This window comes from Gymnoscopelus braueri, assembly GCF_963280865.1.
Source record: "Gymnoscopelus braueri genome assembly, chromosome: 4".
In the NCBI taxonomy this organism is placed as follows: domain Eukaryota; kingdom Metazoa; phylum Chordata; class Actinopteri; order Myctophiformes; family Myctophidae; genus Gymnoscopelus; species Gymnoscopelus braueri.
The window spans coordinates 18,511,835-18,534,202 of NC_137605.1; the positions used below are offsets into that span (position 1 = coordinate 18,511,835).

Sequence of the window (22,368 nt, forward strand, 5' to 3'; positions counted from 1 at the left end):
CTTTTGTGTGTGTGTGTGTGTGTGTGGGGGGGGGGGGGAATACTGCGAGGCGGGCGGGAGTAGGGACATGAGGCACACACACACACAAGTTGTCCCTGTGTGTGTGTGTGTGTGTGTGTGTGTGTGTGTGTATCTCTTTCTCTCTGCAGTAACAGGACACGGTACATGCCCTGACAGAGCAATGAGAGGAGATGGTCAAGGAGTGTGTCCGTGTGTGTGTGTGTGTGTGTGTGTGTGTGTGTGTGTGTGTGTGTGTGTGTGTGTGTGTGTGTGTGTGTCTCTGTCAGGAAGAGGCACAGTTGTCAGGTATGGATGTCTACTGTTGGGCTACAGAAGTGCGCAGAATGAAGAGTGAGGGGTGTTTGTGTGTGGGGGCGAATGTTACCTTGCATTGTGTGTGTGTGTGTGTGTGTGTGTGTGTGTGTGTGTGTGTGTGTGTGTGTGTGTGTGTGTGTGTGTGTGTGTGTGTGTGTGTGTGTGTGTGTGTGTGTGTGTGGCAATGTCTCCTCTAGCCATTCCTCCATGGCAACAAAAGATCAGGAAGTGGCTACTCACGTTACAGGCCCTTGTGGCAGGGAGACATGTCACACACACACACACGCAGCACAAATCATTGACTCTGTGGGTTACAGTCTACCTGACAATTTGACAAATTAAGTGTGTGTGTGTGTGTGTGTGTGTGTGTGTGTGTGTGTGTGTGTTGGTCATAAAGAGTCAAAATACTATATTGTGGAAAGAACTCACGTGTGCTTATTAAGGGAAAGAACGAGTGGAACTGCAGGCAATGTGAAAACCAAGTTTGTGGGCTGAAAGGCATTGTTTTCTGTGTTTTCTTTTCTATCTATGTGCAATTAAAAAAAAACTAAATATCAATTCTTCTGGGCTGCTGGGTAAAATAAATTGAACAAAATTTAACCTGCACCTAACAGGCATTCATTAGACGGGAAAATTACATTCTGAGCCACGTGAAATTTGCCCCCGCCAAATCATGAAGTCTCCCTTCTTCCCCTTGTGTTTTTCGCAGCACCAGCTCCATTATTCTGTTATTTACAGATTTAGATAAATATCCACATTTTCACAAGAAAAATAAAGATGCTTACATATTGGATACTGTACGTATAACCTCACACCAAAATGTACATAGAACACTGTTCTCCCCATGTTTGCCATAGTCTTTGCACACCAATCATTTCATACAGATTTACTCCATACATACAAAAAGAGACCCCCCCCACCCCCCCCCCCCCCCCCCACTGCAGTGATCATCACATACCAGTGCAAAAATAAAGTAAAGAGATTTCAGTGGTTGTGTGAAATTGACGGCATTTCGATAAATCTATCCAAGGCTGACAGGAGTTTTAACGCAGGCTATGGCCATTAGATTATAAATCTATAGGTCAGTCTGGCATAGGATATGCCAGATAGTGATCACTCGCTAATGGCTTAAATGGTGGCTTTGTTCCGTTCTCATATCTCCACCCCTCTCCGGTTCTCTCTCTCTCTCCTCTCATTTCTCTCCAGTACCTCTCTCCCACTCTCCGCTCAGTCAAGGTCAACAACTGCCATCAGGGCAGACCAATTATATGTCCTTATAAGGACAGCTCAAAGAGTGTAAGTTTGTGTGTACGTGTGACGCGTACACGCGCTCTCTCACACTCACACACACACACCTACACGCCCACAGTTCAAGGTTAAATGGTTTTGATTGGAGTTACAGGCGGGCATGGCCGTCGTTGCCAAGCATTTGACCCCAAGACCTTAGGGTGGACCTCATACATGGGCCACGTCTTGGACCACACCGCCAGAGGCACCGTCTGGACAGCCAATGAGAGGCCCTGCTCACCAACGCCCCAGGGGGTCAACGTTGAGTCACAAGCGAGGGTCGATTCTAAGGGCATAATTAAGAGAAGCTTGGACGTTCCCCTGCAAGAAGACGGTTGGTCAGAGTCCTCCGGTGGCTTGTTAGTTCACCGGGAAATACACATGCATGCCCACATGCGCACGCATAAGCACAAAAGTGCACATGCCTAAATGTGCACACACACACACACACACACACACCTACACAGCCTCGAGTAGAATCCAGTATATAGCTGCAGAGTGGGTGTTAGACGGTGTGGGCCTCCGGTGGCTCGTTAGCAAGACAAATAAACAGTCAGCAGACAATCAGGCCTGCAAGCTGCCATCGCACAGGGGCCGTTTCTACCGCACGCTGCCTCGTTAGTCAATGCAACACCCTGCATACCCCCCCCCCCCACCCCGTGGAGGCAACCTTTAAGCATCCCTCAATCAATCGACTAGCATCGGGCCATCTCGATCGATAATGGAGGGAAAGATGATACTCATTGAAAATCTATTTTGAAAACCTCACATGAGCCTTACGGTAGAGATGATAAGGGGCTGAGTACGGTATAGTTGGGCTATGGGAGGAGGGCGGCAGTAATTGAGTGTGGAGAGCCCGGTCCAGCCCGGGCCACCATGAGTGGATTGGTCTGGCCTGGAGGACAATGGTTGTTTGACACATCATGAGCAGTGAAATACTCTGCCTGCTCTCCACAGCCCTGACCTCAACACTGGCCTGGATAAATCAACCCACCATAAACAGAGAGAGAGAGAGAGAGAGAGAGAGAGAGAGAGGGAGAGAGGGGTGGAGGGACAGAGAGAAGGGGGAAATAGAGATAGAGATGAAGAGAGGAGATTTAGGAGAGTTCGTGAGACAACAGGGGACGTAGATGGGAAGAACAAGGTGTAGGGAGACTGAAGAGAATGAAGAGAGGACGACGAGGATGAGATGGAAGGAGAGAGAAAGAGAGAGAGAGAGAGATAGAGGTGGGGGTAGAACGGCCGACTAAATAAGCGACGAGCGTTGGCAATCTGTTGGTCCGAGCTAAGCGGGCGACTTCACGGCCCATTAACAGTCAAGCTCCTCCTGTCAGGAGTGCTCCGAGGAGAGTGGGAATGAGGGAGAGAGAAGCGACACTACTCGCCCCCACCACACCCCCACCCCCTCAAATCTATTTCTTCATCTCAGCAACCCTGTCAGAATGACTACATCCTCCTTCTTCCCTTCATCTCTGTTTACAGTCTCTTTCCTCTAAGAGTCTAGACATATGCTATTATTTTATTTTCCACCTCCAGGCATTGCGCCTCTACACCACACACACATACCCACACACACCCACACACACCGTTAACAATCAGTTAACTTAGTTCCAACTTCACAGGCAGACCAGAGAGTGGCCATTTATTCATCACAGGAGCGACAGACATAACAGGGCATGAAAACACAATCTTTTGAGTTGAGAGAGAGAGAGAGAACATGACAAAAGACAGAACCGCAGATGGAGGACGTTCGGCGAGCATTGACGTTAAACCTTTTTTTTCCTCTTTTATCAGAGCCATGGCTCCCGTATGGCTACCCTTAAAAACTTTCCCCATTCTTTTCAGAACCCTTCCCCACCCACCCCCAGACTTGTTAAAGCACAATGAGTTACCAGAGCAATAAAAGAAGTTGGCCCACAAGTGTGTGTGGAGGTGGTGGAGGGTGACTAGGGAATGGAAGGTAGTGCCTATCTGCTCGACACCACCCCTTCCTCTAGTGCAGTGTGTTTTAGTGACGATAAGAGTGAATGTGCTAGCGAGATGCCTCCCGTTATATCTCTTATTTTTTAAATATATTTTATGTATATCACGGTACGCCATTATTCCAGCTCCAGCAGCATGCCGGTTTTCCATCTTTTTGGTCTGTCTGTCAAAAGTCCTCGTCAAGGTCCCGGTGGGTAGATACAACGTGAGACGAGAATGAAATAAAAATGAAAAGAAAGTGGAGCCCGGGATTCTCTTTTCTCTCCGTCTTTTCGGCGTTCTGTACTGTAGATGTATCAAGTGATGACGTTCTGTCTGGCTGGTTGTAGGGTACATATAGGGACGCCATACTGTTCTTGTCAATGCCCCCCCCTCGCTCCCCCACACAGAGACTTCATTTTTACTCAGATGCTACCCACCCCCCACCCCCCCCCCAACCTTCTTCTCTCAAACTTCACTGTTCAGTCTGGGGGGAGGGGCGGGGGGCTGTGCAGTCGCAGTTCATATATTTCAATTAAATTTTGTTTCCAAAAAAATAAGTGATATTCTTTTATCCTTTCCGCTGGACGGGGGTTGGCTTAGGGATGAGACTCGTCCCCCGACCCCCCCACGCCACCACCTCCTCACCCTGCACACACCAAATCCATTTTAGGGAGGAAGAAACCCTCCATCTTGCCTCCACTCCTCCACCAAACTTCTCTCCTCCTCCTCCTCCTCCAGGTGCACCTCGCTCTCCTACACGTAGACAGCGGTCCGTGAGATGACGGAGCCGTCCCTCTGGGACTCCATGTCGTCGTCCAGGTAGCCCCCCATCATGTCCTCCTGATCGTGGGGCGGGCGGAGCTGCAGGATGGGCGCCCCAACTCCCACGCCGCCAACCCCCACGTTGCCGAAGCGGTCGTACCTCTCCCCCGGCGCCTCCTCGTCCTCCAGCTCCAGCTCGTCGAACTTCCTCCTCTCCGCCTCGTCCAGCTCGCTGCTCAGCAGGATGTCCTGGGCCGTGGGCGTGGCGGGGGTGGCGGGGGCACCCGGCACCGCCTCGGGCCGGCCTCCGGCTCCCGCGGTGAGGGGCTGGTTGTGGGGGTGATGGTTGTTCTTCTCGGCGGCGCCCTCGCTGTACACGTAGATGGGGCCGTTGTTGTTGCCCGCCCCCGTGCCGTTCTTGCTGGTTTTCTTGCCGCCACCGAAGAAGCGTGACTTGAGGTCGCTGGCGCCGCTTCGGTAGCCGCCCTGCTGCTGCTGCTGCTGCTGGCGGCGGTTACGGGTGACGAGCACGGCGATGAGTGCGGCCACCAGCAGGAGAGCCAGCAGGGAGCCGATGACGGCGCCCGCCACCACGCCTGCGTTGGAGGGGCTCACTGAGGGTTCTGTGTGTGGAGGTGAAGGTACAGGAAGAGAAGAGATAGGAAAGAGAGAGAGAGGGTGGGGGTGAGAACAGTGTGAGAAAGATAAAGACACAGGCAGACAGGCAGGGAGGGAGAGAGAGGTTAAGAGAAGGATGAAGAGAAGACCAGGATGAAGAGGTGAGAAAAGGAAGGCAGGAGAGAGGAAAGGAGAAGTGTTGACATTGGGATGGGATGGATAGAAGAGAGAGATGGAAGGAGAGGGAGGGATGGAGTGAGAGAGCGAGAAAGGGAACATATTGGTGAAACAGGAGAAGATGTGAGAGCGACAGACAGAGACATGGGCAGAGAAAGAGAGGATGACAGCATACAGAGGGATACGTGGGAGAGGGCAATGTCAGGGAAAAAGAGAGTGCGCGAGAAAAGAGAGAGGGACCAGTGGGAGAGGAGAGAGGACAAGAAGAGAGTACAGTAGAGGAGAAAGAGAGAGAGAGAGACCAGAGGGAGAGGACAAGAGGATACAGTAGATGGGGAGAGAGAGAGAAAGTGGGAGGGGTGGCTGATGTCAGTGGTGCTGTATTCAGTCAAGTGTGTAAGAACGCTGAGGTGTCACAAAAGTATGCGACAATGCATGTGTGTGTGTGTGTGTGTGTGTGTGTGTGCGCGTGTGTGTGTGTACCTGCATGTGTCTGTGCGCATGGCCATGTCCATGTGTGTGTGTGCATGTGCACGAGCGCCTCCACCCCCCCCATGTGTGTGCTACCTTCGTGTACGGCTCTGTGTGTGTACATGTTACGTGTGTGTGCGTGTGCTGAGCTTCAAGCTGAACTGACTCACCCCCCCCCTCCCCCCCATCCCACTCTCAGAGCTGCTCCTGTTCCCATTCTCACAGTCAGCCACGTCACACAACAGCATCTTCAGCCAACACTGGCCCACACCCCTCCACCCCCCACCCCAGCCAGGCTGCCCCCAATTCACACAGCCAGCGTCTGTCCCAGACACACAGTCCACTTCCTCACTGCCAAACCATCAGGCCTCAAACACGGCCAACCGTCCTTCAGCCCACCACCTCCAAGCTCTGTGACTCTGCAAAGGTTAGGGTTAGCAGCACGGCCATGCATGGAGGAGGAGGATGAAAAGATGAAAAGGGAAATGAGGAGGAGGGGCGGATGATGGAGGGATGGCGGAGGAAGGTGGGGGTGGAGCGTGCGAGTGTCCAAGCCACGTGACGGAATATGCCAAAGTCTTCCTCGGAGCCATGTATTAGAGAGCGGGGGACAGACTGCCGCCCATCTCCTCCATAGGTGTTGCACTTCCATGACCACGAGACAGCGATTTGCTTGTGTTCGTGTGCTCATGTTTGTTTGTTTTCTTAAAGCGCAACCACTGGATAAGGCGGTTGCCATGTTCCAGACACAGAGACTGACAAACACACGCACACACATACACACGCACACACACGCACACAAACTGTACATAGATGCACACACAGGAATAGCAAGTCATTTAAGGCTATTTGGCTTTAGCCAAAAGCCTTTTCATGGCAATTATATTCAAAGGCATCGTTCATGTCTTTTCAAGTGGGAGAAGTCTTTTTATGCAGGGAGGAAACCAGAAAAACTATCCAATCCACATATCGTTTTGCCAAGGAGAGAGAGTGTGTGTGTGTGTGTGTGTGTGTGTGTGTGTGTGTGTGTGTGTGTGTGTGTGTGTGTGTGTGTGTGTGTGTGTGTGTGTGTGTGTGTGTGTGTGTGTGTGTGTGTGTGTGTACTTGTGAGGGCCAAACGTCCAAACCATAAGTATAGTAGAATTTGATAAATAGACCTTGTGAGACACAATACAGGTTGTTTCATTGTTAAATAGATTTTTGGAGTTAGTGTTACAATTCGGAAAAGATTCAGGTTGGGGGTAGGATTAGGCTAGGTTAAGGGGTTAAGGTTAGAGTTTTATACTTAGTTGTGCAGCGATGTCCCACACCAAAAACTAGTCATCTACAAGCTCATAACTGCAATGGCAGTGCGACGCGTTGAAAGCTTTTAGGATCATTTTCAATGTCGTCTTAAAATGTCCTCACAAGTATATGTGTGTGTGTGTGTGTGTGTGTGTGTGTGTGTGTGTGTGTGTGTGTGTCCCATCCGACTCCAGGGATACAGGGAATGTCTAAATCGGGGTTGTAGAGAGGTCCCATATGACAAGTCAGCCCCACCAGTGTTGGTACTGTGAGCTCAGAATCTCCCATCTGCCTACCTCCTCTCTTACTATACAGTCAATGCAGCATTTTAAAAATATACTATAGACAGGTATTTTATTCGTCCTTTTTGATTTGTTTAACTAGCAGTATGTGCATTTAGTTTTAACTCTCAAACATCATTGCAAATGATTGAAACCTCCAATTTTTGGGGCTTAAATAAAAGGTTTGAATGGATGAATACTGATTTAACAGCGATAGCTAAAAGTTTTATGTGAAATCTGTGAATACCAGGCATGTCAAGGTTGAGGCGGTCAGATAAGAGAAAGGAAGCAAGGAGCATCCCATTATATCCTAGCGTTAGCGCAGTGGCTCTTAAACCTGAAATGTGCTGCATGCCTGAATTTATTGGGTCACTAAATGACAAGGATGCTAACAAGTTTTAATAAGCATGGGTCCCAGGAGAGGCCGAGTTTGTTATTTATTAAAGTCCATGGTTATCAAACAGGAAGAATCCTTGGCTTGTAGCTGGTTCATGGCTCGCTGCGCTGGAATGTGTACAGTTTAACTTTAATTTCAGACAAACAACCATGGACGGTGACACAATAACCCTAAACGCGTCTCCATGGAAGGGGTTAGCTGAACAACACTGTGGCCGGGCTGTGGCTTTGTGTTGGGTTTGATAGGCAATGAGACCATGAAAGCTCAAGTTGACAGGCAACACCTCCACGGAGCTTGCGTTATGTCCCGTGGGAAAACTGCAAACGTGCACTCATCCCAGCATGCCTCCCTTCTTCACTTTCCCTTCTTTGTCCTACCTATAGCTCCCTGCCAACGGCTTCAGAAGATCCGACTGGGGGAACACAGCCGCTAAATGTGTTCAAATGTCATGTTGCTGCTCTGTCCTCGCTTGTCATATACAGTACCCTGTATGAAATCCAAGGTGCTCCAAGTCCCGCTCGCCTGTTAAGTAGCTTTGACTGCAGGGCCTCTGACAGAATTACTGCTCTAACACGGCTTCTTGTCAAGAGAAAGAGTATGGGTATCACGCTGACTCCTCAGCGCTCTCTCAACCACTTTATTCCCGTCTTTCTCTTCTCGTCTCCTCCAAAGCCATTTTACCTACCATGTCGCCCATTTTGCCATTGTATTTCCTGTCATGCTGCAATTTTCTTTTTCCTACTCCCCACACTGCCTTCAACATTTTTATGTCTGAATGAAGACGATGTTGTTTGAGTATGTGTGCTCTCTTTCCCTCTCTCCCCGTCTCCCTTCTTTATCCTCAATTGCCCTCGCTGTCTTTCCCTTCCTCTATCTGCGCCCCCTCCTCTCCAACCATTACTTTCCCTTCACTTCTCTCCAGCCCATTATTCCCTCTCTCGTTCCTCGTCGTATGCCTTCTTCCCTTTCATCCCATACTCTCTGCGTGTCTTCCCAGCTTCCTTCTCCACATATTTCCTCTCTTCTCTCATGACATAGCGCTAAACGCTTCCTATTCACAGACATGACGACTGGGGGTGTGTCCCCACATGTCCCGCTGCTAACAGGAACACAGGAAATGCATTAGCACCTCCAGGGCCTCCGCTGGGATGTCGACACACAGGTGACATGGCAAAGCATTTCCCTGCACCAAAAACTGCAGCCCCTCGGTTCCAAAACGGGACAAGGAGAGACTGAAATGTCTTTGGATGAAAGCTAGCAGGTGCGATATAAGGAATTAATCCAGCAAATAAAATAAAAAAAGGCACAATCCACTAAAAATTCCTCGGGTTATTTTTCATATTCCTGTCAAATTAATTTCCTTCACATATCCTAGAGATGTGAGGAGTGTAATCTGTACGACTGGTACAGAAGTAGGTCATATTCCATTCAAATTTATGGATATCATTTTTACTGATATGAAACCAAACCCCTGGTCATAATCCTTGCACTTTAAAAACACACAAAAAACAGTCATTGCAGCTTGCTACTCTGCAGTGCAGTGTGGGTCCTCCCCTATGGGTGTCCTGTCCTTTTTAACAAACACGACATGTTTTATTCCGCTTTCTGGACATCGTGCATAATAGTTCACAGTGGGGGCAGAGAACGAGCCCCACCAGATCCCTACTTCCAGACCTGGATACAGCTTAACAATGCACCACTGGAATCTATTAGGGAGACAGGTTTTCGCGAGGAGCATGCGGTCTGAGTGAGAGCGCTCCAGTAGCACAAAATAGCACCCCATGTAATATGCATGCTCAAATTGAATGCTTGGAGAACACCGGAGGGTCCAAGAAAGCTAAAATGCATGACTAAAGCGCCTCCCAACCCACACCCCACCCCTACCCCCCCCCCCCTCCACTAGCCCGACCGAGCGAGCGAGCCAAAAAAGCAGCAGCGACATAAGCTTTTTATAAAGTCGCGTCATGCTAGACCATAAGCTGCAAGTGACCGCGAGTAATGAGAGAGATGGGGCGGAAGTAAACACTGCTGCAGCCTCTCCAAGACATGCATGTGAGCCTTGTCGTAGGCGTGCGCACGCACGCACGCACACACACACACACACACAATAATCACCAGTGGTGTATGGTCACACGTTGTGGTGTGGATGTGGAAGTGCGAGGGTGGTTTCAGCTTAGGCGGCAGGCCTGATATATACTTCCTCGCGCGGTGACGTGTTGTGAATCTGCTATTTTCAGTGCGAAACACTTGGATTAGCAGGGCCTCTGTGTCTCTGTTAGCATTTTTAAGTGATTGAACAGGCTGTGTATGCGTATGCATGTGTTAATGGGGAGTGGGCAGGGGCCCAGCAGTAGGCCAGAAGGACTTGGTTCCATCAGATCTGTTCTCTGGCTGCAGTTGCATGGACACACACACACACACACACACAGATGGATGGACAGCAACACAGACATACACCCAATCTCTGACACAAGCAGATGGACTTGTGCACTTAGAAACGGCCACAGACAGATGGACAGTGGACACAGCAACAAGGAGAGTCGTGTGCACTCAAGATATGCTCAGAGATGAACAACACAGTGAATAGAAGGAGATAAGTTCTATTCACTGCACAGGTATAATGTTTCTTTATTGTTACACCTTGTATATACGGATACACCACAGTCAAATTATTTTGCTGAGCAAAACACAACTTTATAATCAACTATTGCTCTCCCTCTCTCCCATCTCAAAAGTTCCCATAGCTGGCAAAGTTGATCAACGAGTCTGACGCAACAGCCCATTGAAGCGTACAGCATTGCAGTAACCCATCGCTCGTAAAGTCGGTCCCCAGAAATCCCAGTTCCCTTTACACTACAGCTGCAGGCTTACACCAGCCTGAGAGACTGCAAATAGACTGGCTTTGTGGGAGGATTTTAGGTACCCCCCACCCCCCCTCCACCCCTTAAGGGGAGATTGGAGGGAGGGAGGGGAGGTAGGGATCAGACACAGAGAAAATCTGGGTTAGGCCCCTCGGAGGGTGGTGAATGGAGGGAGAGAGGGATGGATAGATGGATGGAGGGGGTTCAGCGGTGATTAATGAGAGAGCTGCCGGGAATTTAACTCTTTGACTGCCAGAAATAAAACTACTTGCTCAGCCACTGCCAGCGATTTTCCCTAACCTTTGAAAAATCATAGAATATTTATCTTCAGTATGATCGATCCCCCGATAACTTTAAAAGAAGTATCAGAGTCTGGTGTAGAATCGAGGGGGGGGGGGGGGGTGTGCCGCCGCGATCATCCATTCCATAGTTGTGGCCAGTTGAATGTAGGTTCTTTTCGGCGAAAAGCAACAGAAACAGAGAAAAGGCAATTTTTCCAAATGTAATAACTAGGAAGTGAACGAGTTTTTTTGCGATCACGTAATTTGCTGCTGCTTTGCTTCTCTGGGAGTCAAATGGTGACTCCCAGGTTAGCGAACAGCGCCATCTAGGGGAAAAACACTGGGGGGAAAAAATCACGTCATTCTCTGCATTGGCAGGCTGCACCTTAGCAAAATATGACGAGAATCTCGTCATTGGCAGTCAAAGAGTTAAGAGGAGAGAGAGAGAATCTCAAGGAGACAGGAGGGATGACGGAAGAGAGACAGTGAATGATCGAGAGAGAAAGGGAAAGAGAGATGGAGTGACAGAAACGGAGAGACTGAAGGAGAGAGAATGACACAGGTAGAGAGAGAGAGAGAGAGAGATAGGCTGGAGACCAGGTGTGTCTCTTGTGTGAGAAGTGAGATGAGCCGTACTTTGACAGACAGAGATTATGAGTGAGTATATATGCTAATGCATCTGCACAGTTAGACAGCCAGACAGAGAGATGGGGGGGGTGACTACGCAAGAAGAGAGAAATGGGGAGAGTAGAAAAGAGAAAGAGGAGCAGCCGGATGGAGAACTGCAAGGGAAAAGAAAGGACAATGGAGGAGAGGAAGAAAAACTATCTCTCTCTGCCTCGAGGTGCTCATGGACAACACTGGGGGCAGAGGACACAAATAACCACACACACAGCCAGAGGGTCACCTCTGTAGAGTGCGGGTGTGCACACATGCTCGCGCGTGTGCGTGCGTGTGTGTGATACAGCTGTAAGGTAGAGGGGTGCAGGGACCTGCCATGGAGCAGGTGCTCGCCATTTCACGCCTGTCGCCCCCTCTTAGCCCCGCTTACACACGTCTCCACAAAATATACACACATAGCAGTACATAGCATGTCTTTCATGTAACATTTCTCTCACTCTGAACTGTCTCTCAACATCCACAACAACATCCAGTCACTCTCATTTTCAATCTCCCTTCCTCACATCTCTTTTATCTTGTTTTCTTTTACGCTGTGTTCAGACTGGCAGCCCAATATCCTATTTTTGGCCAATCCAGATTGGATTTGTTTTTTTAAACACATGGAAACATGGAAATTCCTAGACAGAATGTGCGAGCACGGTCATGTTTCAGTTCTTTTACAGATTCTGAAAGTGCTGTTTGTAAGCTGTCAAATGATGTGTCAGAAAATAGTTTAAGACGCTAAATGTATTGATGTTTGTTATACCTCAAATCAAGAAGCTGAGAAAAAGCCCATCAAAGATCTGTCACCACACCTCTCACAGTCACTATTTTAAGGACAAATTATTTATTTTGTGAGAGTATTTTGTGATCCTAAAAGTGTTTTGTTATACTGTGTGGATTCTTCAAACTGAAAATAAACAAAAACCCATTTTGGAGAAATCCAATTGATTCGGTTGATTTGCCTACTTGCAGCATCAACCCTGTCACATGGGGCCAGACAGTATAACTATTGTTGAATAATAACTATGATCAAAATAATAATGTGTTTTGATTCTGAAGGAGAATGAACATGTTTCACCGTTTGCATCACTCCACGACAGTGAGTGAGAGACGTGCAGGAGGAAGGGAGGACTGAGTCGGTCAGCCGACAACAGGAGCATAGGGGGAGAGAGGAGAGAGAAAAAATGAAAAGAGAAAATGATGACAGGACCAGAAAGTGGTGGGAAGGACTGGGCGGAGGGGATAGAGAGAAAAAAAAAGACATGGAGCTATGGAGACATGGAACGTGAGATGGAGGAGAGCACAGCAGAACTGTAGGAGGATGACAGGAGAGAGAGAGAGAGAGAGAGAGAGAGAGAGAGAGAGAGAGAGAGAGAGAGAGAGAGAGAGAGAGAGAGCGAGAGAGAGAGCGAGAATAAGAGTGAGGGAGAAGCAGCCAGGAGCTGAAACAGCACAGGCTGACTGATCCGCTCAAGAAAGGTTTGGACACTTACACACACAAACCCACACAGGCACTTAGACACACCCAGAGGAACACTCATACATGGGCTCAATCGTGCATGCGCGCGCACACACACACACACACACACACACACACAAGTCGTTTTGCTAAAAACTTAAAATTCCTACAGACATGCACATACGCACACACAGAGTGGCATGCAGCTAAATCAAATACACACACAGCACCAGAAAAAACTGGCTTTTCAGTGAGCGAAAGAGGAGAGACGAGAGAGGACACTGTCCCATGAGAACATGCCATCAGCATCCACTCCTCCTTCTGCCCCTCCATAAATCCGCCCGCCTCTCTGGGTCTGAGCTTGGCTCTCATGCAAGTTCTGATTTAGCCCCTTAAGTCTAAAAGTGGCTACCCCCCCCCCCCCCCACAGGGTGGTGTGTGTGTGTGTGTGTGTGTGTGTGTGTGTGTGTGTGTGTGTGTGTGTGTGTGTGTGTGTGTGTGTGTATGGGGGTTACAGCCTTTATGCTACAGCAGTTAGCGGTTAGCCTGGTGCACAGCATGAGATCAGCCCCAGACGAGCAGCAGCGACAAATAGAAATGCTGTTGGTAGCAGTGGAGAACCACAAGGGGACTGGAAGGAAAGAGAGGGGGAGGAGAGGAGAGGAGGAGACTCCCCCCGCCATCAGCACAAAGTAACTTCCGGTTAAGTTCATTTCAGTGCAGATAGATGATAAGAGGAGGCTGAGCTGGGTGGGAGGAGCAGGGGGAAGAAAAAGGATGTATTTTGTACGAGGCGGTTGTGGAGGTGGAACAGAGGCCACCGAGCATAAGCATGGAGGGATGGTGGGAGATTGATGCAGGGGATGGAGGGAGATTGATGGGGGGGATGGAGGGAGATTGATGGAAGGAGGAACAGAGGGGAGGAGGGAGCTATCCGCACTTAAAACAGGCACCGCTCTGGCTGAGTCGACTCGCCGGAGCGTCCAGCGAGGCTCGAAGTGGCATGACCGGAGGGAGAGCACGCACACACATACATACAGACAGACGCACACACACACATCTATGCACTCCCATTTGCTTTCTCTCCGTCTCCCTCTGACAATCACACACTCCCCACGCACTCACCCGTTCTTGCTTACACATATAGACTAATGCATGTAGACGCATGATTGCACACGCGCATCAGAAACGTTCGCCTCGCATGCTAACACACACACACTCAATCATGTGCCTACTCACAGACACGCATGCACAAACACAATGTGGATCCACGGCCACGCTCGCATGTACACGCACACACACGCACCCTCCACTTCACTTCAAAGTCAACAACTCGATCGGGCAACCGATGTATCATTAGTAGTGATTGCAGCCTTATCAGGTAGTCTGCTGAGTCATACTCCCACCTCCCTCGCCGCACTTCCTCCTGTGACTAATCACATTAGCAAACGCACAGGGCTACAGTGACCGACCTCCTTCAATAATTTCTCCTTTGTTATCGGGATGCCCACTCTGCCTTTGAGCAACACAAGAAAGAGGAGAGAAAAACTTTCATTTGGAAAAACAAAGGCTCAGAGGAAGTGCATTCCAAACAGGACAGAGGACAGAAATTTAGATGAAATGTCCCAAGGAGGGAAGCCCCAAAGGAATGCCTTCATCATACGTTTTTGAATGCACGTGTGCACGTACAGTACACACACGCTCTCACACACACACACTCACAAACACGCGGGACAGAGCAGCTACACCCACTAACCCTACTCTAAAAACCAAAAGGCAGCCCTCAGCACCGAAAAAGTGTGCGCGCTTGTGCCTATTGTGTGTGTGTGTGTGTGTGTGTGTGTGTGTGTGTGTGTGTGTGTGTGTGTGTGTGTGTGTAGGTAGTCTGTGGACATTCAGTAGGTGTGTGCAAACAATGATACTAGGCCAGGCGTGACCAAAGGGAGGAAGTAACAGCAACGCACACTCAGGGTGTATTGTGTGTGTGTGTGTGTGTGTGTGTGTGTGTGTGTGTGTGTGTGTGTGTGTGTGTGTGTGTGTGTGTGTGTGTGTGTGTGTGTGTGTGTGTGTGTGTGTGTGTGTGTGTGTGTGTGTGTGTGTGTGTGTGTGTTTTAAAATTGCACTTGGGTCCAGTTAATCAGTCACGGGCAGATAAATGCTTCCTTAGTGGAGCCAGGTAAAAGTGCCCAGTGATGAACGAGACCCAAGTGTGCCAGAATGTGTATAATAAGTCTAGTTTAGAAGACCGTATCCTTCTGTACTGTGCCATTTACTGTGGGCACAAAAATTAGAAAACTGTACCCTTCTGTGCTGTGGGCACAAAAATTACATCTTAATGGATGGCCTGGGTCTCCCCTTCGCCCCCCCCCCGCCCGCCCCCCTTTGAGAGTGTAAACATTTAAAATTGGGTTCTAAGAGTTAAATGAACACTAAGGATTTTACGGTGTGCTTGCTAATTTTATTTGTAATTTACTTTGAGCACCAGATGGGTGGAGATTACCATGTCGCTGTGGGAGAGTTGAGAAATCACAGGAATGCAGAACGCATTGCCCTGAAAATACTTCCGTGTGGTAAGGTTGCCAAAACATCCTGTTAACTCGCTTTGTGACCGTCGATAAAGCCCCACCCATCTGGTACTGGCAGTAGGTTAACCCTACCGATGTCTGTTGGCTTGGGCTCAAAGCCATCGAGGTTTTTAACATATTTTCTCATTGCGTTAACCCCTAACCCTTTCACATAAAACACGCCCCCTAGTTTGTTCTTAGAAACTGCAGGCATTAACCACTTTTTTTTATTACCGCTATTTTAAACTTCGACTATTTTTGGAAACATTTGAAAAGTTTGTATGAAGTCTGTATGAATATGTATGAGGGTCTCCTGCCCTGCCCCCCACCCCCCCCCCCCCGCCGCATCCTATTCAGATGACGAACGCTAATCAGCCGCTATTCATGGTTGGCTGCTTTGATCAATCGAGATATCCGGCGAGCCTTTGAACCTAATTTTAATACATGAGATTACTTACGTGCGTTCGATATAGTATGAGAGCTGGAAGCATTTTATACCTCGCTTTTATGAACAACATCAAATTTACATGAGGTTCAAGACAGATGGATCTGACAACACGCTGGGAGGAAGCGCTGCATGAAATTCACTACGGTGAAAAAAATTGCTCTTTTCTCTAAACTGTTTTCATTTAATTATTATTTGATGACTTTGTACAATGTAGTGTTTTTGCTGTGTGACTGCAATATTAGCACATTTCTCATTTCCATTGATAATAAATTAATCTAAAGAATACAAAAAAAAAGATAATATGCATTCATAACTTTTAGATTAAACTTTTATACCTTTGGGACATAGGACACACCAAAAAGTTGTTTCCTAGTTAAAGACACCCTTTGGCCCTGCATGGATAATAAGCTTTAGATAAATGAGAATGCTAATTATTTGACCCAGGCCTGGCAAGAATGATTATTCTTACCTATCAGTTTGTGTGTGTGTAGCCACCTACCTCTGACCGTGTGTGTGTGTGTGTGTGTGTGTGTGTGTGTGTGTGTGTGTGTGTGTGTGTGTGTGTGTGTGTGTGTGTGTGTGTGTGTGTGTGTGTGTGTGTGTGTGCCTACCTCTGACGACTGCGGTGACCTGGTCCTTGCCGACTCCCAGACGGTTCTTGACTTCGCAGACAAAGGTGTTGTTAACGGATTCATCCACCTTCAGCACTGTCAACTTGTTCTTGTCTATGACCACAGTGTCTGGCATCTCCCCTGTCAGACTACACACACACACACACACACACACACACAAACACAGAAGAGCATGAAAGAAAGAATGTTAGCATTAACTTATTTGAGTTATTTGGCCAGGTGCGCATTGACTGCTAATGCGTTGCATCACCTGAACCTGTCTTAATGTACACACAGACAGAAATCCAATAATTCTCCACCCAGTGAGCCCAAACAAAGAGTCCATAGTCAGTCCAGCATACTGTGTAAGGAACCCTGTCTCGGCCATTAACACACAAAAAAAGTTCCAAACTTTCCCCTTTTCATATTTTGTCATAGCTGTCCTCATGCATGAAAAGGGAGAGAGCGAGAGTGAGAAAGGTGGCCATTATTATTCTTGGGTTAAATCTAGAGTCCATTAGGAGAAATTATACAGTGCGATCTCCATCATCAAAGCACCGGGGCCAGAGAAGCAGCACTAACTACTCTAATAGAGCTGGGGTTCACACTATACTGTACCTAGGAAAGAGAAAGAGAGCGAGTGAGAGAGAGATTGATGCTTTGGCGTTATAGTTCATATAACGTTCATGCCAATAAAACTTGAATTGAAATGACAGGGAGAGTGGGTAGAATGGCTGTGAGTGCAAGAGAGAGAGAGCTAAGGAACAGAGTGAGAGAGAGACCGACAGAAGCATGTTAGCATAGCAGCTCGTTTGTACCGCCTGAGGGACAGCAACCATAGCAGTGACAAGCGTTCTCCCGACCTTTAATATAAAAACTTGTTTTTCCCCTCTACCCCTTCATCGTTATTCTTTATCAACTGTTCATCTGTTGTTTGTCAGCCAGCAGATTAGCAGCCTAATCACTCCTATGAATTCTTCTGATATGATCATTATTATTAATTGAAATGAACCCCCCTTTTTTTTTAAGTGTTTGGATAGCCGCTCCAATGAAGGGTACAATGATGGATGGAGAGGGAGAGAGAGAGAGAGAGAGACTCTTAACCCATTGAGACCTGAAGCCGATTCTACACGTCTCCTAAATCCCAATAGTTTTCTGAAAAACCTATGTTTTCTATATAAAACTGATTCTGATTCTGATGTTTCTATATCAGTGGTTCTCAATCTTTTTCATGTGAAGGACCCCCAAAATTATATGTATTTGGCCGGAGACCCCCATCAAAATATCTTGTTCCAGGCACCCCCCAGAAGCAAAGATTTGAGTTAAAAATGTTCGCTTTGAAAAAATATATATTCAAAGATTTGCACACATTTTCACGAATTTTCAAAAATAGCAGATCTACAAGCTCGTAGCGCGGCACTCGGTGCCGCGCTATGAGCTTGTATATCTGCTATTTTTGAATAGCCTAAAATGTAAAATAATGCTTTTTAGCTCAAATCAAAAAATGACACAGTTCCAGGTCTTAATGGGTTAACTGGACGACCGTTGGAGGGAGGAGAGAGAGTGACAGACAGAGGAGGGGTCCATGTCCTTGTACTCACGTCTTCCATGTGACGGTGGTGGGGATGGGGTTCCCGGTGGCCTGGCACGTGAGCACCACGTCGACACGACCCACGTACCAGTTGTTGTCGTAGCCCGCGATTGTCACCTGAGGGGGAACTGGGAAGAGGGAGGGGGAGGAGGGGAGAGAGAAAATAAATAATTGGGTTACACTACATTGAGTAGGCCATTTTGGTTACAGTACATTGAGTATTTGGGTTATAGTACTTAAAGAGTGTCTGGGTTACAGTACATTGAGTATTTGGGTTAGAGTACATTTGAGTGTTTGGCCAGAGAGAACATTAGCTATTGTTTTGGATGGAAAATGTGCAAGAAGCCTAGCGTGTGAAAATATAAAAGGCGAAGGACTACAGTGTGTGTGTGTGTGTGTGTGTGTGTGTGTGTGTGTGTGTGTGTGTGTGTGTGTGTGTATGTTGTTGGTCCATTTGTAGTTGAGATGATATGTTTTGCACTGAATTTCATCGTTTCTGTTCACCTGTCCAGGGACTACAGATGCATGTCTTCTCGTTGTTTGGGTTAATGTATTTTCTACATGGTCCCTGATACAATAAACTAAACCTGTGTCGCAGTGTCTTATGGATGTCATCATTTCTTCACCCCCAAACACCACCCTCTGCTGAAGGAAATGGGCTTTAAAAGGCACAATATAAGTGCGCCAATTATGTGTGTATACATGTGTGCCATCAATCCATCTGTCCGTGTGTGTGTGTGTCCGTGTGTGTCCGTGTGTGTGTCCGTGTGTGTGTGTGCCAAATGTCCCCACAAGTATAGTATGATTCGAGAAATAGACCATGTGAGGACAATTTCCTTCATAAATTGTTTTATAGTAATAAAAAAAAGGGGGAAAAAGGTGGATTTACATTTAGAAAAGATTCAGGTTGGGGTTAAGATGAGACATTTAGAGGTAAGGTTAAGGGGTTGGAGTTATGCCTGATTTGTACTTCGTGGTGTGCCAGTGTCACACACCGAAAATAGCTGATCTACAAGTACAAGCTATTTTCAGTTTTAGGGTTAGGGTTAAAAATGGCAACAAATTGTAAAAATGCGATTAACCCATTAATACCTGGAACGCATCTGTGTCACTTTTAGATTTCTTTAGGCTATTCAAAAATAGCAGATATACAAGCTCATAGCGCGGCACCGAGTGCCGCGCTACGAGCTTGTAGATCTGCTATTTTTAAAAAATCGTGAAAATTATTTTTTTACATTTTTTTCCGAAAAACTGTTAGGATTTAAAAAATGTTTAGAAGCGGCCTCAGGTCTTAATGGGTTAATAAAACAGCCATCCTAAGCTATGTCCTTACAAGAATAGTAATACAAACATGTGTGTGCGTGTGCGTGCGCGCATGTTCTCTTACATTCCACAGCCAGTTTCATCTTAAAGCTCTCGGGCTTGGTCAGCGTTCGGTGAGACACCACACAGCTGATGTCCTTGCCGTTATCCGTCGCCTTAGGAACAAGTTTGTACTCGCTGGTCACCGTCACCGTGTTGTCGCCGCCCGCCTTGGACGCGGTGGTGGCGTTGCCGCTGGCGGTGGTCACCCAGGAGATCTGGGCGGCCGGGCGGCCGTCGGCCGACTCGCAGCGTGCCACCACCGCCATCTTTTCCCCCGCCACCACGGTGACCGTGGAGGCAGTGTTCTGGGGCTTGGCTGGAGGGACAAAAGATTGACAAAAAACATTAATAAAAGACCTGAGGCCGATTCTACAAATGCCTTCTAAAATCAGTAGTTCTCACACTTTCAAGATTTTTCTAAAATAATAAAAAATAGCCAACGCAAAAATCCTGGTTTTAAATTAACACATTGGGTGCCAAAACCGTATATATACGGTTTTGCGCATACTAACGTTGAGTGCCAAAACCGTATATATACGGTTTTTGAAAAAAAAAAAAAAAAAAAATACTTTTTTTTTTTTTTTTTTTTTTTTAATTTTTTTTTTTTTTTTCCTTCACAGCAACAGGAAATATCACTCCTACAAGATTTAGACTCCAATCCACCTCCTGGTTAACTTATGACTTCAAAAACCTGTATCTCGGCTCCTGTGCACTTTTTTTTTTTACAATGTTAATTTAACTATTTTCAAATGGCTGCAACTATGGAATGGATTTCCGAATGTTTTAAATTTTTTCCCCCCGATTGTACGAGACCTGTATGTGTGTAATGAGGGGATCACCGTGAGGACGGTGATCACTGAAAATATTTTGCGACTACTTGAAAAAGGTTCAAAATGTTTAAAAAGTCCTGGCACTCAAAGTATAATATTTTAATAAACCTCTGGCACCCAATGTGTTAAGACCAGGATTTTATGGGTTAATAGAACATAAATGTGATTATCTCTCATGATAATATTTAAAATGGGTTTATAATTACATACACTGTGCATGTGCACATGCGCTGTGTGTGACCGTGCGTACACAATTTACGTGACTAATGGTTTTGTATCTTTTACACTAAATCTCTCTCAATTTTTTGAATTATTACACAGCATGCATAAGCATTTAGGTTTAGTGTGTGTGTGGGGTATGTGTTTGTGTAATAATGTTTATAATGCAGTAAACTGTGTACATGATGCGATTGCTCAGCTATGAATGTATTTTGCAAAGCCTTGGCAAAGCAAATGTATCTTTTAGTCAATAAAGCATGCCGACATTTTAACAGAAATTGAATGAAACAAAACATCTCGCAAGAATACAGCAAGGAAAAAGCAACACGCAATTAAGAACTCCATACAAATCCAGAGTCCCACATGGTCTTCTTGCACACCCACTCACACAACAACCACCAAGTAAGGAAGAACAAATAGCAAGAGCAACCACAGATAATGAGTACACCCCAAATGGAGAGCAGGGAGATAAATGAATGGAGGGGGAGAAAAGAAGAGTTAAGGGGTGGTTAGACAGTGACAGAGAAGAAAGATTACAGGATGAGGAGATGGAGAGAAAACAAAGGGAAAGTAAGAGAAAACGAGAGAGGAAACGAGAGAGAGAGAGAGAAACCAGAAAAGGAACAAGATAATGTGCACCATTATCGATAAGCGATTTGAAGCACCAGTCTGGTCTCAAACAAAGAAAATCCAAAATCTCTGCCTCCAAAACGTGCTTCACCCGCCACCACCACCGCTTCACCCCCCTCCAACCACCAGCGCTTCACCTCCCCACCCCCCACCACCACAACCACTTTCCCTGTCTTTCGCTCAGCCTCTCTCCATTTCCACTCGGTTACTTTCACAGTCTCTCTCTCTTTGTCGCTTTCCCATCTCTCCCTCTCTCATTGATAAACAATTATGACCACTGGCCCAGTACAAACACTAACCAAACCTTAAATCTCCACTGTGTCACCCCCTTCTCCTTTCCTTTCAATCCATTTCCTCTCTCTGTCTCTGCAGCAGCGGCCATTGATTAACAATTATACTTCTCTGTGAGGGCTACTTTTTCCTCTTGTCCCCCAACCCTAAATCACTGCATGATCTGTCACACACTCACTATCCCTCCTGCTCTCTTTATCTGTCTCCCCATCTCTCTCTCTCTCTCTCTCTCTCTCTCTCTCACACACACTGCCCATCTCTGTCTGCCTGTCCCCTCTCTCTGTGAGTGCGTCTTTTTCTCCACATCCATATTTCTCTCCCCGTCTCTCTCTCACTGCCCATCCTTCTCTCTCCGTCTCACTGCACGCCTCTCTCTCCCCCTCATCGCTCGTCCCTCTCTCCGTCTCTCTCTGCCTGTCTCCTTCTCTCACTGCCCATGTCTCTCTATGTGGTAGCTGTGTGATCAGAGAGAGAGAGATAGTGTGGGCAGAGGACATAGCGCTGACACCAGGCATGACAAGCAGCCAGATCAATACCCTTCCTGAGGGTAGACGGGGGGGATGAGGCCAGGGATAGAGATGCAAGGTCACAGCAATGGTTCCATTGCATTAACCAGAACACAATTGATCTGACAATACCACTTATAATAGCAATTAAACCTGGACGAGACATGCTTTTAACCAGGCCGCCATAGCCTGAGGTGTGTGGGGGGGGGGGGGGGGTACATACAGTACAGGCACGTTATGTGGGTGCCAAGTAGGGTGCGCACACACAAACGCACACAATACTGTACACACACACACACGCACACACACACACAGGCAAAGTACAGTAGCAGTTAACCACTTATGCCCCGTTCAAACATTGTGAAAATCTTTGCCTATAATGACCCAAGGTTATGTAAATAAGGAAAGGGCAGACGTTCTACACCTGATCGTGCGACACAGACCCACTGGGAGATGAGCTGGAGCTGGACGTTTGATGGAATGCATTGAAGT

General features: G+C 47.3%; 1 protein-coding gene across 2 annotated transcripts in view; it reads right to left on the reverse strand.

The window, feature by feature from the left end:
* LOC308083969 (poliovirus receptor homolog) overlaps window positions 1-22,368 on the reverse strand; it is a 137,186-nt gene that overhangs the window by 65,352 nt on the left and 49,466 nt on the right. Inside the window, exons 4-7 of one of the 2 annotated variants that reach the window (XM_080426416.1) lie at window positions 19,423-19,716; window positions 18,046-18,163; window positions 16,445-16,593; window positions 1,251-4,952 (exon numbers count right to left, since the gene is read on the reverse strand). In XM_080426416.1, coding sequence (XP_080282542.1) covers window positions 4,321-4,952; window positions 16,445-16,593; window positions 18,046-18,163; window positions 19,423-19,716 — 1,193 coding nt within the window. In that variant the 3' untranslated portion in view covers window positions 1,251-4,320. Of the gene's footprint in view, window positions 1-1,250; window positions 4,953-16,444; window positions 16,594-18,045; window positions 18,164-19,422; window positions 19,717-22,368 lie in introns of those variants that run through there. The other variant, XM_080426417.1, reaches the window with a different exon arrangement.